The sequence below is a fragment of the Aricia agestis genome, chromosome 15 (assembly GCF_905147365.1).
Source record: "Aricia agestis chromosome 15, ilAriAges1.1, whole genome shotgun sequence".
Lineage (NCBI taxonomy): Eukaryota > Metazoa > Arthropoda > Insecta > Lepidoptera > Lycaenidae > Aricia > Aricia agestis.
Window position 1 is genome coordinate 6,159,184 of NC_056420.1, and position 13,187 is coordinate 6,172,370.

The window sequence follows — 13,187 nt, forward strand, 5'->3', positions numbered from 1 at the left end:
TTTTAAAAACACTTATTTTGCACTGAGTTTATTATCATATTTCACTGTTAACGAGTTTGTATACACTCACTACGAGTTTATCGGGTGCGAGGCCGCTGTCCTCAACATCCTCCCCCCGGCGCAGTAGCCAGGGTCTACGCAGCCTTCTCCGGTGACTGCGGGCTCGCCGAATCCATGGTTGACTGCAGGCTGGCTGGCCTCGCTGGTGGCTGCCCGGCTGAGCACGAGCTGGTTGAGCTCGTCACGTCTCGATCTGGTGACTGCGGGCTGACTAGGCCCGCCGCTGACTGCCCGGCTGAGCACGAGCTGGTTAAGCCCGTCGCGACTCGTTCTGGCGACTGCGGGCTGACTAGGCCCGCCGCTGACTGCCCGGCTGAGCACGAGCTGGTTAAGCCCGTCGCGACTCGTTCTGGCGACTGCGGGCTGACTAGGCCCGCCGCTGACTGCCCGGCTGAGCACGAGCCCGCCGGCTCCTCTCCCGGCGCCGTCGGCTCCTCCGGCGGCGACTCTTCTATCACCGCCAGCTTTGATGTTGGTCTGCGGAACACTCCACTACGCGTGCGCACGTCCGCGCAACGCACTCGTCCGTCCGGGCCCGGGTAGACACGGTGTACGACTCCTCGCGGCCACGTATTACGCGGCAGCGCGGGGTCGACGACGATCACCAAGTCCCCCGGGGCCAGGTTGCGGCCGCTCCTCGGGGCCCCGCCACGGGGCGTGAGCGTCGGGAGATACTCCCTCACCCATCGCCTCCAGAACTCGTCCGCCAAGGCCTGCGCGACCCTCCACGTCTTCTTGTCGGCCAGCTCGCACGGCCCGACGTATGGTTGACCAGTAGATGACCCTATGAGGAAATGGTTAGGTGTGATCGCCTCTGGATCGTCGGGGTCCACGGAAACGTGAACGAGCGGTCGAGCGTTCACGGAGTATTCCGCCTCGGTCATCAGGGTCTGGAGCACCTCCTCCTTCGGTGATTTCTCGTTCAGTGTGGTGAGTAGGGCGGTTTTTACCGACCTCACCAGTCTCTCCCAGGCGCCCCCTTGGTTCGGCGCCCCTGGCGGAGTGAACTTCCATTTCATGCGGTGTGTGAGGCCCAGCTCGGTCATAGCCGGCACCCACTCGGCGTACGCTCGTTGCAGCTCGACGTTCGCGCCTCTGAAGTTCGTCCCATTATCGCTGTACATGACCGCCGGCCATCCCCGCCGTGCGGCCATTCTTCTCATTGCCATCAATGCTGAATCGGTCGACAGCGTGGCCACAAGTTCCAGGTGGACCGCTCGCGTCGTCAAACAGGTAAACAGCGCTCCCCATCTCTTCTCATGACGCCGGCCGATGGTAACGATCATTGGGCCGAAACAATCGAGACCGCAGTAGGAAAATGGTCTCTGGAACGCCCCCAGGCGCTCTGGTGGCAGGTCTCCAGGTTGCGGGATTTTCGGGCGCGCCCTCCTCATCCTACAGAAGGCGCAGTTGTGTATGATGCTCCGCACCGTCGGCCGTAGCTTCAGGATCCAGAATTTCTGTCTTAGATCGTTCACTACTCTCTCGCGGCTCCCATGTCCGGCTCTGGCATGCTCCCTGGCCACCAGCAGCCTCGTGAACGGGTGTCTTCCGTCCAGGATAACTGGGTTCTTCATTTCATCCGGCACCTGCGCTGCTCTGATCCTCCCGTCCAGCGTAAGCAAGCCGTCTCTGTACACCGGGTTGAGCCGGCACAAGGAGCTCCATCTCGGCGCCGTCCCTCCGTTTTTCATCTTCTCTATTTCCCGTGCGAAGCTATCGTGTTGTGATTTTCGGTACCATAATACCTCCGCCTTCTCCAGGTGCCGCACGTCGAGACTGGCCCGGCGATCACGACACTTCTCAATGAATAGTAGAACCATCGCCGTACATCTCACGAGGCGCTCGTACTTTGAAAAGCGGCTCACGTCTGGCAGACAGTCTACTTCGCTCGCCTCCGTGGTCTGGAAGGCGACGTGCTCCTCTAGGTCCTCGGCTTGAACGGGACTCTCCGTGGGCCACTCGTTCACAGGCCTACGCAGGAAGTCTGGTCCATTGAACCACGGATCCTCTTCGCTTTTGGTGACATAGCCCGTTCGGGTGGCCATGTCAGCGATATTATTCTTGGTGCTCACCCACCTCCACTGGTGTACGGATGTCAGCTCGGCGATCTCTCCCAATCGGTGTGCGACGTATGGCGTATATTTCCTGCTTCCGTTCTGTATCCACCACAGAACTACCTGAGCGTCGGTCCAGTAGAAAATCGCATCTGTCTTCCATCTGTGTTCCGCTGTGACGGCGTTCCCGAGCCTCGCTCCGACCAGAGCGGCTTGTAGCTCTAGTCGGGGTATCGTCTGTGTCTTCAGTGGCGCCACCTTAGCCTTGGCTGCGGCTAGCATTACTCGAATTTCTCCATCTTCTTGCTCCAGTCTCCAGTAGACGGCCGCCGCGTACGCGTCTTTGCTCGCGTCACAGAACACGTGCAGCTGCCGGTTTCTTGTGGGGCTCCCCCCGTTGTAGCTCCGGGGTAGCTCGAGGTGGCTGATGTGCTCCATGTCTCTCAGCCATCGAGTGAAGTCTTCGGCTGACTCCGCCGGCAGCGGCTCGTCCCAATCCAGCTTCTGACGCCACAGACCTTGCAGGATAACTTTGGCGGTGATGGTGTAGCAGCTCAGTAGCCCCAGCGGATCGTAGATGCTCATCACCGTGCTAAGGGCCTCTCTCTTGGTAGGTGCGCGCTGTAGCTCTCGGACCTCTTTAGGGACTCTTGATAGAGATGTGTTGAATTTCAACGTGTCCCCTCGAGAATCCCACAGTATCCCCAGGGTCTTCTGTTCACCCTTAGTGACAGGCTGCGCCACATCATCAGCTAGGCGGTCCACCGGTAGCCCCGTCAGCGCTCGTCGATCGTTGCTCGTCCATCCCCGCAAGTGGAATCCGCCCATCTTGTGCACCCGGTCCACTTGTTCCACGACTTGCTTGGCCTTCTCATAGTCTGGATAGCTGTCCACATAATCGTCCATGTAGTGAGCCTCGGTGATGGCGCGATAGGCTTCTGGGCACGATACCGCGTGTTCCTCTGCATTTCGATTCCGTACTGAGTGTGCCAGGTACGGTGAACACGATGCCCCAAATATCATGACCACCATCTTGTACTTGGAGGGCGGCTCCTCTCGGCCCTCCCTCCACAGGAACATCTGCGCCGGTTGGTCCTCCCTCCTGATCTTCACGCGAAGGAACATCTCTTCTATGTCTGCTTTCACGGCCACGGCTTCCTCCCTGAACCGGAACAGTATCCTCGGTAGGGATGTCAGTAGATCGGGCCCCTCCAATAAATTATCGTTGAGGCTCACGCCGTTCGTTTTGGCCGCCGCGTCGAAGACCAAGCGCAGCTTGCCCGGCTTGTTTGGGTTCTTGACCGGGAAGTGCGGTAGGTACCATGTGTTCTCGCTTCCGGCCTCCGTCCCGTCGCATTTCTCCGCATATCCTTTTCGTATGAGGTTCACCATCTGCCCATGATACTGCACCGCATCTTGGGGGTTTCTGTCGAGCTTGCGTTCTAAGTTCTTGAGCCTCCTCAGCGCGTTGTTGTAGCTGAGGGGCAGTTTGACGCCATCCTTGCGCCACAAGAGTCCCACTTCGAATCGACCGTCTTCCGTTCTCTTGGCCGTTCTGCCAAACAGGTCGATGGCTCGCTGTTCCTCGTTGCTCAGTTTCGCCTTAGCCGCTATTCCCAAAGCGTCTATGTCGAAGTGTTTCTTCACCATTTCTTCCAGACGATCGTTTCTGGTTTCCACCGTGGATATATGCAGGATGTCTTCGTTCTCGTCCTGCCTTATGATGCGCTTGGGGATGCTGCCATGTATCACCCATCCAAGCTTCGTCTTAGAGGCTGCAGGCTGGTTCCTCTTCCCGATTCTCAGCTCCCGAGACACGATGAGCTGCCAATTGTCCGTGCCGATGAGAAGTTGGGGTTTCTTGTTCTCGTAGCAAATCTCTTCGTTCTTGAGATCGCGCAGGTGAGCGAGTTGCAAAAGGGATTCCGGAACGGATTGAGTTAAGAGGTTCAACCCGTTCACAGTCCTCGCGGTGATGTCGTGTCTGGTACCGTCGCGACCTCGTACGCCCAGTTGTACGAGGCGGCTTCTCTCTTCCCTTCTCTCGGCGTTGATCCCGTGCATGCGCAGCATCTTCGGTGGACCGTCCGCGCCGATAGCCTCAGCGACGTCTTCATCCAGCAGAGTCACCGTCGAGCCCTCGTCGAACAGCGCGAAGATGTCGGCTTCGCCCCGTGGCCCAACGACTTGAATTCTTCTCATCTTCAGCTTCACCGCGCGGTCGGAGGCAACCGACGCGGTGATTACGGCGTCCTCGATCGGTGGAGCGCCGCCGGACCTCTCCTCGTGTAGTAGTGGGTGGTGAGGCCGCTTGCATCCCTGCATACCGCACTGCTTCGCTTTGCAGTTGTATCTTCTGTGTCGGCTCGATAGGCACAGGAAACACAGCCCCTCTTGCTTGACTGTGTCCCATCTCTTTTGCACACTCAGTTTCTTGAAAGCAGCGCAGCGAAACAGAGCGTGGCGGTCGGTGCATATCGGACACTTCGTTTGTTCTTCGCGCATTCTCTCTGGCTGGCCGTGGCTCGGCTTGCCTCGGCCCTCTTCTGATATCGCGAAGACTGGTCTTCTCGGTCTAACTTCGTTCTTGTTGGGAGGTGGACGCGATGTTTCTTTTCTCGAAGCCGGAGCCGTGGTGAATCCGTAGCGCAGTGCTCTGTCCGCTTCTCTCATTAGGAATTCAGAGAGAAGGACGACATCGGGCTCGTTCCGGTAGTGCGATGTCTCTTCTGCGTAGTCGTACCATTTGCTCTTCTCGTACGGGCTGAGCTTCTCCAGGATGTCTCTCACAAGCAACGGATTGAAGAGGTACCCGTGCTTTAACTTCCTCAGGATGGCCACCATGTTCTGAATCTTCACCGCGAAGTGGTTGAGCTCTGCTGCCGAGCCTCCGAGCCTCGGAAGCTTCTTCAAATCTTCCATCATGCGGTCGACCATCACCTCGGGCCGGCCGAAGCATTGCTCCAAAGTCTTCATGATCTGTTCGGGTGGTGTTGCGATGCTCAGCAACGGCGCCACTGCTTCTCGAGCTTCCCCCCGGAGACAGCTTCTCAGGCGCGCCAGGTTCTCGATCGGCTTGAGCTTGTAGAATGTGGTGGTATCTTCCATGGCTGCTTTGAACGGCAGCCATTCCGAAGGAGAGCCCGTGAATATGGGCAACTCCGTCTGATGGCGCGGCTGTCGTTGGTTCAACAGCTTGTCTAGAGTGTCGGCAAGCTGTTCCACCCCGTTGATCCCGGCTGCAGGAGGTGTAGGTGAGCGAATGCGGCTTTGTATCGGCCGCTCGAACCTCAATCTCTGCGGCTCGCGTCTCTCTCCCGCAGGTGGTATGTCTTCTGGCTTCGGCGCGTCCCCTTCTTCCTCTGGCACGACCCGTTCCTTGGCCGTCTCTTCGTTGTCAGGACCTTGTTCGCTTAGCCAGGCTCGGACCCGTTGCTCCACCTGCTCTGAAGGCTCATCATCGTCTGGATCGCTGGTTTCCTCGGCAGTGGCGACATCAGCGATGAGCTTCTTCTTGATAAGTTCTGCTTCGATCTGCAGTTCCTTCTTACGGAGTGCGGCAAGTTTCTCTTCCGCCTCATATCGGATGCGCGCGACGACACTTGCTGTCGATCGACGCGACCTTATTGAAATAGCCTTCTTCCTGGCTACAGGTACTCCCGATGGCGCGGGTGTCTTGCTGGCGCCCGGCTTCGGTTTCGACGCAGTTTGAGGCGGATCCGCCCTTCCCCCGGTCGGTGGCTGGCTGGTTGCGGCTGCAGACGGCGACCTGGGCGGATCCGAAAATACTTTCGGTGGCTGGTTCTCCTCCGCCCCGCTCTGACTCCTCGTGACGACCATCTTGAAATTAAGTTAAATCTTCTATGTTTAATCTTCTAAGTTGAATCTTCTATGTTGAATCTTCTATTTTGAATCTTCTATATTGAATCTTCTATGTTGAATCTTCTATTTTCAAGGATCTTCAGTAGGTTTTTGTGACGAAAAATCTACGAATCCTTGCTTCCCCTCCAGCGGTGTTGTCTTGTATCTCCGAGTCCAATCTTCTTCAAGTCCGGTCTTCCAAAATTTTTTCTTCCAGTTGACTGTTGAAATTCTTCTAAGTGTCGTCTTCAAGTCAGGCGCGCAAAGGACCGCTTCACTGTCTTCAAATCCGGATCGCAAAGGACCACTTCACTGTTTGGGACAGTATTCGCCCATAGGTTTCGTCGCTGGCTTCGTCGCTGGCTCGGATCGGACTCGAAGATTCCAAGGCTACACCGGTATATCTTGCTGAGCGGGGGCGTAAATAAAACACACGAGTCGTCGAGGAGAACATCGACCCCGAAATCCGTCTCGCTTACCCGGCTCAAGGCAATGCCATATAGAAAGCCCCTCTGAGGTACCCGACCGCGGCAATGCCGTATAGAGAGCCGCTCCGATTCGTACGTCTCTTCAGTCTTATTTTCACTATCGGAAGCGGCTATTTTCCCTATTTTCCCTATTTTGCCATGAGCCAAGGTAATTGAAACGCATTTCGGGAAATTCTTTATTTATCGTTCCACAATAATCAACTTATTCTAAATAATAACACTTATATTTAACATAGTTATAGCTAGGCGAAGATAAAAGTTAATACAATTTACATAGTTTTTTAGCACATTTTTCCTAATATTTTCCAAACTATTTATATTTCAGACACTAATTTTCTGATAATTATTAGTTAACGTTCTATTTTATTAAAATAACAACTTTTTGCCTCTTAGGGAGCCACAGATTTATCACAGTTCACTTCTAAAGTTTATTTTTAAAAACACTTATTTTGCACTGAGTTTATTATCATATTTCACTGTTAACGAGTTTGTATACACTCACTACGAGTTTATCGGGTGCGAGGCCGCTGTCCTCAACAATATATATATATATATATATAGATAAGTAACATTTCCATTTATAAGTAAAATAAGAAACGCTCTCAAATTTCTTCATACATTTTCGCCCTATCAACAAAGCGGAGAGCGTCGTAACCGCCACTGTACAAGGCGCGCTGATATTGAATGTTATTTTAATGTTCTTAACGTCGATATTCGTACTGACCTGCTAATTTTTGTCGTAATTTTTGTGATAGCGTCCTTAAATCCATACAAGAAAATATGCATCTACTCGTCGCGTTGCGGTCTGAATTGACCCTTAGTAATTATTTCACTAAGAATGAAAAACAAAATAATAAAAGGTGTCGATACGGACTTTTACGAGGATTTTACGAGGAGCGAGAAACAAAATGATTTTAAATTAATGTCGTCAAAAAGGAAAGCAAAATAAAAAGCAAGTATAAATTGTAACTGCATTTGAAACTACGAATTTAACACCAACTTTTAGAGCTGACCTTAAGATTAAGGTTCTCGGTTTTTAATTAGGTCGCTTTCAAGTCACTGGCCCATTTGAGAAGAGGAATGACCCAGTTGCGGTCATGGCTCGTGGATAAGATGAGCATTTTTGGAGAATTTCACTACATTATTACGAATCTCATTCCAAGCTGCAGCTTAAGATTTTTGCTTTACGCGTTCATTCATTAGTGAATTCATTTAAATTCCAATTTTTTTGTGCTCTACTATTACTTCCCATTGTTAATTGTCTGGCACTTATACATAATTAATTTATTTAGATGCGCATTTACATTTATCTTACAATTCTTACAATGTAAAAACTAAAATACTTTTTAGAAACTTAAATACTTTTTAAAACTAAAAAACTATTGCATACTTAGGTATGCAATATTATATTTCTATGTTTTTTAATATTAAAATAGTAAATCTGTAAAAAGCCCTACATTTTTGCTTTACGCGTTCATTCATTAGTGAATTCATTTAAATTCCTAATTTTTTGTTCTTCACTATAATTACTACCCATTGTTTATTCTCTAGCACTTATAAATTTATTCGTAAATGCTAGAGATTAATTATATAAGATAAAATATGTAAATGCGCATCGCACTTACAATTTATCTTACGATGCAAAAACTAAAGTATTATGCAATATAATATTTCTATGTTATTTTAATATGGTCAATCTCTAAAACTTATTTAATCTAAAGGCGGGTTTTTAAATTAGGCTTTGAATGTTTTGAGATTTTTAGATAATATTGGAAACTACTTTACCATTTTTTTTAATATGATCCCTATTTATTGCCCCAAAGTATTAATTTTTATATTTTGATATTATAATATTAATATCTCGATTGTAGTTTAATTGAGAATGTAAAGCTGTTATAACCGAACTATAATTCTACACTTTATAATAAAGTAGGTCAGCCTTTCCCAAAGCGTTTTCCAAAGCAACCTTTCCTTGTGAGCGCTGAAAGCCTAAAGGGAACCCGTAAAAAATTGGGAGCGTTGTGCCGAGGCTTGGGGGGTGATTTATAATTTCATTTCATGCATCCAGCATTTGCAATTAAATGCATTTATTCCCTCACATTAGTTTAAATTTTTGGCTAGCAAATGTTGGAGACGACTTCAATATTTTGTTAAACAAAAATCTCGGAATTCCGGAATTGGATAAAATTCGGAAATGCAAATTAAGTCGGTGGTAATGGTAAAAAAATATGGTTCGAAAACGAACTAATTTAGCATTTTGTATTTATTTTCATAAAATTTGCGGCAAAAGCCCCTTTATTTAAATAGAGATAAAAAAGTAGGTGAAACAATGGGGGCGGTAAAAAAATATTTTTTCTCAAAGTGGGCAGTAGACAAAATAAGTTTGGGAACCCCTGATGTATGTAGTAATCTACCATTTATATCTCGTAATAATTTCTAAGTAATAATTATATCTTAGCTCTAATATAGACTGCATCGATTTCTAATAGACCTACATTTACGCGCATTAAGGCGCAGCTCAGATTCTCTACTAAACCGCCAGCTAGTTAATTTGAATAGATTCCTTTAAATTAAATCGAAGCTTATTTCTTTCGTATTAAAGTTCTAGTTCGATGAGTAGGAGACTTCATTCCAATTTTCTTGGTCTTAGACTCTTAATAATAATTAAAAATAAACAGCGTGGGAAAATTAGGGCTGCACTCCCTAAAGAGTGCCGGAAAAATATTTCCATGAGACAAAATATGATAAATTAACACGAAAGTGTATGAATCTCTTCAAACATTTTCGTTGCATAGTGGAAAGAAATTCATGTTATTTCCTCTCTTACACGACTGTGACTCTTCTTCTGTCTTACGAATTTCCTGACGCGAGTTAACAATTTTTACACATCCCGAATTAAAAAGTGCGCAGTTTTGAGTACAAAATATGAAATAACCACCAAATCTTTGTTGTTATTATTTAGAGTGCAGACAAAATAATCATAAAACCAAACTGTTTTTATCCTCTACATAGGAGTAAGTAATGAAAGAATGATGTTTTTGTTGTTACGAGTGTAAAACTATTTAGCCCGAGGCTACTACGTTAATACCAACCAACTTTTCTCTTTTATTTTAACGAAGTTTGCCACTTTTCAGTTCTAATCGCTTTGTGCAACAACATATTAGGATTATAGACTGGTGGTAGAAAATATATTATACATAGACATCTAAGGCCCATGGATCGTAATTAAAAAAAAATATTGACACGGTGACAATAATTTTATTATACGACGACTTTTTTTTTTCGTCTTCTTCAATCATCTTATCTTTGTTAAGCATAATTATTAGAAACTAGACGTTCCGCGCGGCTTCGCCCGCGTAAATGAGATATTTCACAGAAAAATTAGTCCACAAAAAAGCCTATGATCCTTCACGTGGTCTACTTCTTATCTGATCCAATTAACAGAAAAAATGCTCTAGTAGTTCGTGAGATAAGCCCTTTCAAATAATTTCCCCCGATTTTTCCACATTTTTCTCTATTTCTTCGCTCCTATTAGTCTGAGCGTAATAAAATATAACCTATAGCCTTCCTCGATAACTGGGATATCTAATACTGAAATATTTTTTTAAATCGGACCAGGTTTTCCTAAGATTAGCGCGTTTAAATAAGCCCTCTCAATAATTTTTCTCTATTTCTTCGCTCTTATTAGTCTTATCGTAATAAAATATAGCATATAGCTTTCCTCAATAACTGGGCTATCTAACACTGAAAGAATTTTTTAAATCGGACCAGTACTTCCTGAGATTAGCGCGTTCAAACAAACAAACAAACTAACAAACTCTTCCGCTTTATAATATTAGTATAGATGTTACGTGATAGATGAGATAGTGAACTACAAGAATTATAGTCACATGCTTCGTAAGAATTTTTATTTTTTGTAACCTTTGCAGAATTCAGTAAATCCCAGAAAAGATAGATTGTATAATGTATATCCGTATTATTATTGTGTCATAAACTTTAGACAATAGTCAGGTCGCGTCACAAATTCTGCAACCCCGACAGAATCGTAACATATTATGTTCGTCAAGTCGTCATTATTGCCGATCAAAGGTGAATAGGCTCTTATCGTTTCTGTTGAATAAAAAACCTTTATTACTTGTGGAGAGCCGAGTCGAGCGATTCAATGTTATTGATTGCTCAATACTCAAAACGTAGGGTCCACTTATATGTATCTGATTGTTATCAAGATGAAAATTTAAATTGAATTGCTAGAGTTACTTTAAGCATAGTATAATATTAGGCAGTAAGACTGATAAGTAAAATTAGTCACAGCTAGTTACAAAAACTTTAGTAATGACTAATGACTAATTATGAAGTGACAACTTCTTTAGCGGCATTGTGCACTTTGGGTTAAGGGCCTTCCCCTACGGAGATTCCGTAATTTACCATATTTAAAGGCTTATAAACTCATAATTTGAAGGCTAAAAAGTTATTACAAAAATACAGCAATAAAATTCAGTATATCAACATTCCTTTCCCTGTTTTTAATTTTCTATTTTTGTTTAATAAACTTATGATATTAGCTTCCAAAGTAAAGCCAATTTATCGAAATTCGAGCATACTTTCAGCATCTCCTTAGTATTTACAAATTACTTTTATTTGAAACACACGCCGATCGATCGACAATTTCATCTATACACATAATAAAATCGTAATTCTGTACATTGAATATTTTTAAAAAATAATACTTGGGACGTGATCTACAATCGATATGGAAGCCAAAAACATAGTTTTTAGAATTTTTGTCTGTTTGTCTGTTTGTCTGTATGTATGTCCGGGATAAACTCAGAAAGTACTGGATGGACTTTGTATCTATCTCCACTCCTTGCCTTGCTATGAGCTTTTATCTACCTTATCTATACAGATTTCGATTTGCGCCCTGCCCCCAACCCTCCCTCCTAAAAATTTTCTTTCAACAAAACGATGTCACGTAGACATATTTCTCCATTTTTAAGAACAAAGTTAAAAACTACACTAAACATACGGTTTTCGAGTGTCATTTGACATTTTTGAGTGTTATTTCAAACCCGGGGATGTCCCCACCATGGATCTGTTACTTATAACGAAATGGTGTCAGGGCGTTTGTATTGCGTCTTATTTCTCTTTTTTAGGAACAAACTAAGTCATCTATCTATACATATAATAAAATCGAAAGAGACTCAATTCTGACTATTTTTGAAAAATACTACTTGGGACGTGATCTACTATGCTGACGCGGACGAAGTCGCGGGCACCAGCTACTTAACTACATATTCCCCGTTTTAAATTTTTTTTAGATCAATTTTGAACTAAGATCAGTAAAAAATAGGATTTTTGTGCGATGTCGGCAACGCGTCAAATGTTTTTTTTTATGAATTAAAGGGGCAAACGAGTAAACGGGTCACCTGGTGGAAAGCAACTTCCGTCGTCCATGGACACTCGCAGCATCAGAAGAGCTGCAGGTGCGTTGCCGCCTTTTTTAAGAGGGAATAGGATTATAGGGGAGGGTAAGAAAGGGAATAGGGAAGGGTAGGGAAGGAAATATGAGAGGGTAGGGAAGGGAAAAGGGTAGGGGATTGGGCCTCCGGTAAACTCGGCGAAACACAGCGCAAGCGCTGTTTCACGTCGGTATTCTATGAGCCCGTGGTATTTCTCCGGTCGAGCCGGCCCATTCATGCTGAAGCATGCTCTCCCACGTCAAAATGTATGATGGTCAAGGTCGTTTTATCGGGGGAAAGTCTTAAGTTAAAGTGAGTTTAACATATTATTGAGTTACGTCACGACACGTTATATTATACCGTGCTCTTATCGAATACAAAATTTTTGTAACACCAAGGGGGATAAGACTACTGCCGAAGAAGAAGAGAAAACATAATATGCCTCTCTTTTCTACATAACGACCAAAACGTTAACCTGCAGCCTTATTCCCGAAACTGATATCAATCTGATATCAGATTTTTTACACTTTAGACATTCTATTTCTTCATATTTTAGATGTTATAGTGTCAAAAATCTGATATCAGTTTCGGGATAAGGCTGCTGCTGCTTTCGTTCCACTTTAAAACCTGTTCCTTTTCTATATTTAAAGTATATACGCCTGGTAATAGACATCGCTTGCCATGTATGTAATACTCTACAGTCTACGTCATTATACATGCAATATACCAAAGTTTCGTAGCGTTTACTTCGCTTGAATCCACCGAAGTTTGCTTGTATAGAACATGTTACATTCTTCTACTGTTGAAAAATATTCTGTATTCCGCTCCGCTCACCGAGATTGTACCCAATGGGGTTTAAATACGTTTATTAAATACGTCGATTTGTATTTGATCGGTGTAACAGACCTTTTACAATTTTATTTAGAAACATCAATTTTCATATCTTGTAGACCAAAATGCATGATTTTATTAAATAAAAAACGGCCAAGTCCGAGTCGAATTCGTGCACGAGGGGTTCCTTACAAAAAAATGTGTTTTTGTATGGGAGCCCCCCTTAAATTTTTATTTTGTTTTAATATTATTACTAAATATTAAAGTACACATATAAAAAAGAATGTGTGAAAAATTCAATTACCTATCTCATGCCATTATTGATATAGAGTGAAAAAGGCCGAAAAAATCACGTTTGTTGTATTGGAGCCTCCCTTAAATGTTAGTTTTATTTTGTTTCCAGTATTGGTTGTTAAAGCGGCAATAGATATTAT

At 45.2% G+C, this 13,187-nt stretch overlaps 2 protein-coding genes across 2 annotated transcripts in view; both read right to left on the reverse strand.

The window, feature by feature from the left end:
* Positions 1 to 13,187, reverse strand: part of LOC121734083 — a 204,777-nt gene that overhangs the window by 73,388 nt on the left and 118,202 nt on the right. The window lies entirely within an intron of this gene.
* On the reverse strand, positions 83 to 6,198 carry LOC121734459. The gene is made up of 2 exons (XM_042125071.1): positions 462 to 6,198; positions 83 to 431 (listed from the first exon to the last, which is right to left on the reverse strand). The coding sequence occupies exons 1-2, from the start codon at positions 5,955 to 5,957 to the stop codon at positions 135 to 137; spliced, it is 5,793 nt and encodes a 1,930-aa protein (XP_041981005.1). The 5' UTR covers positions 5,958 to 6,198; the 3' UTR covers positions 83 to 134.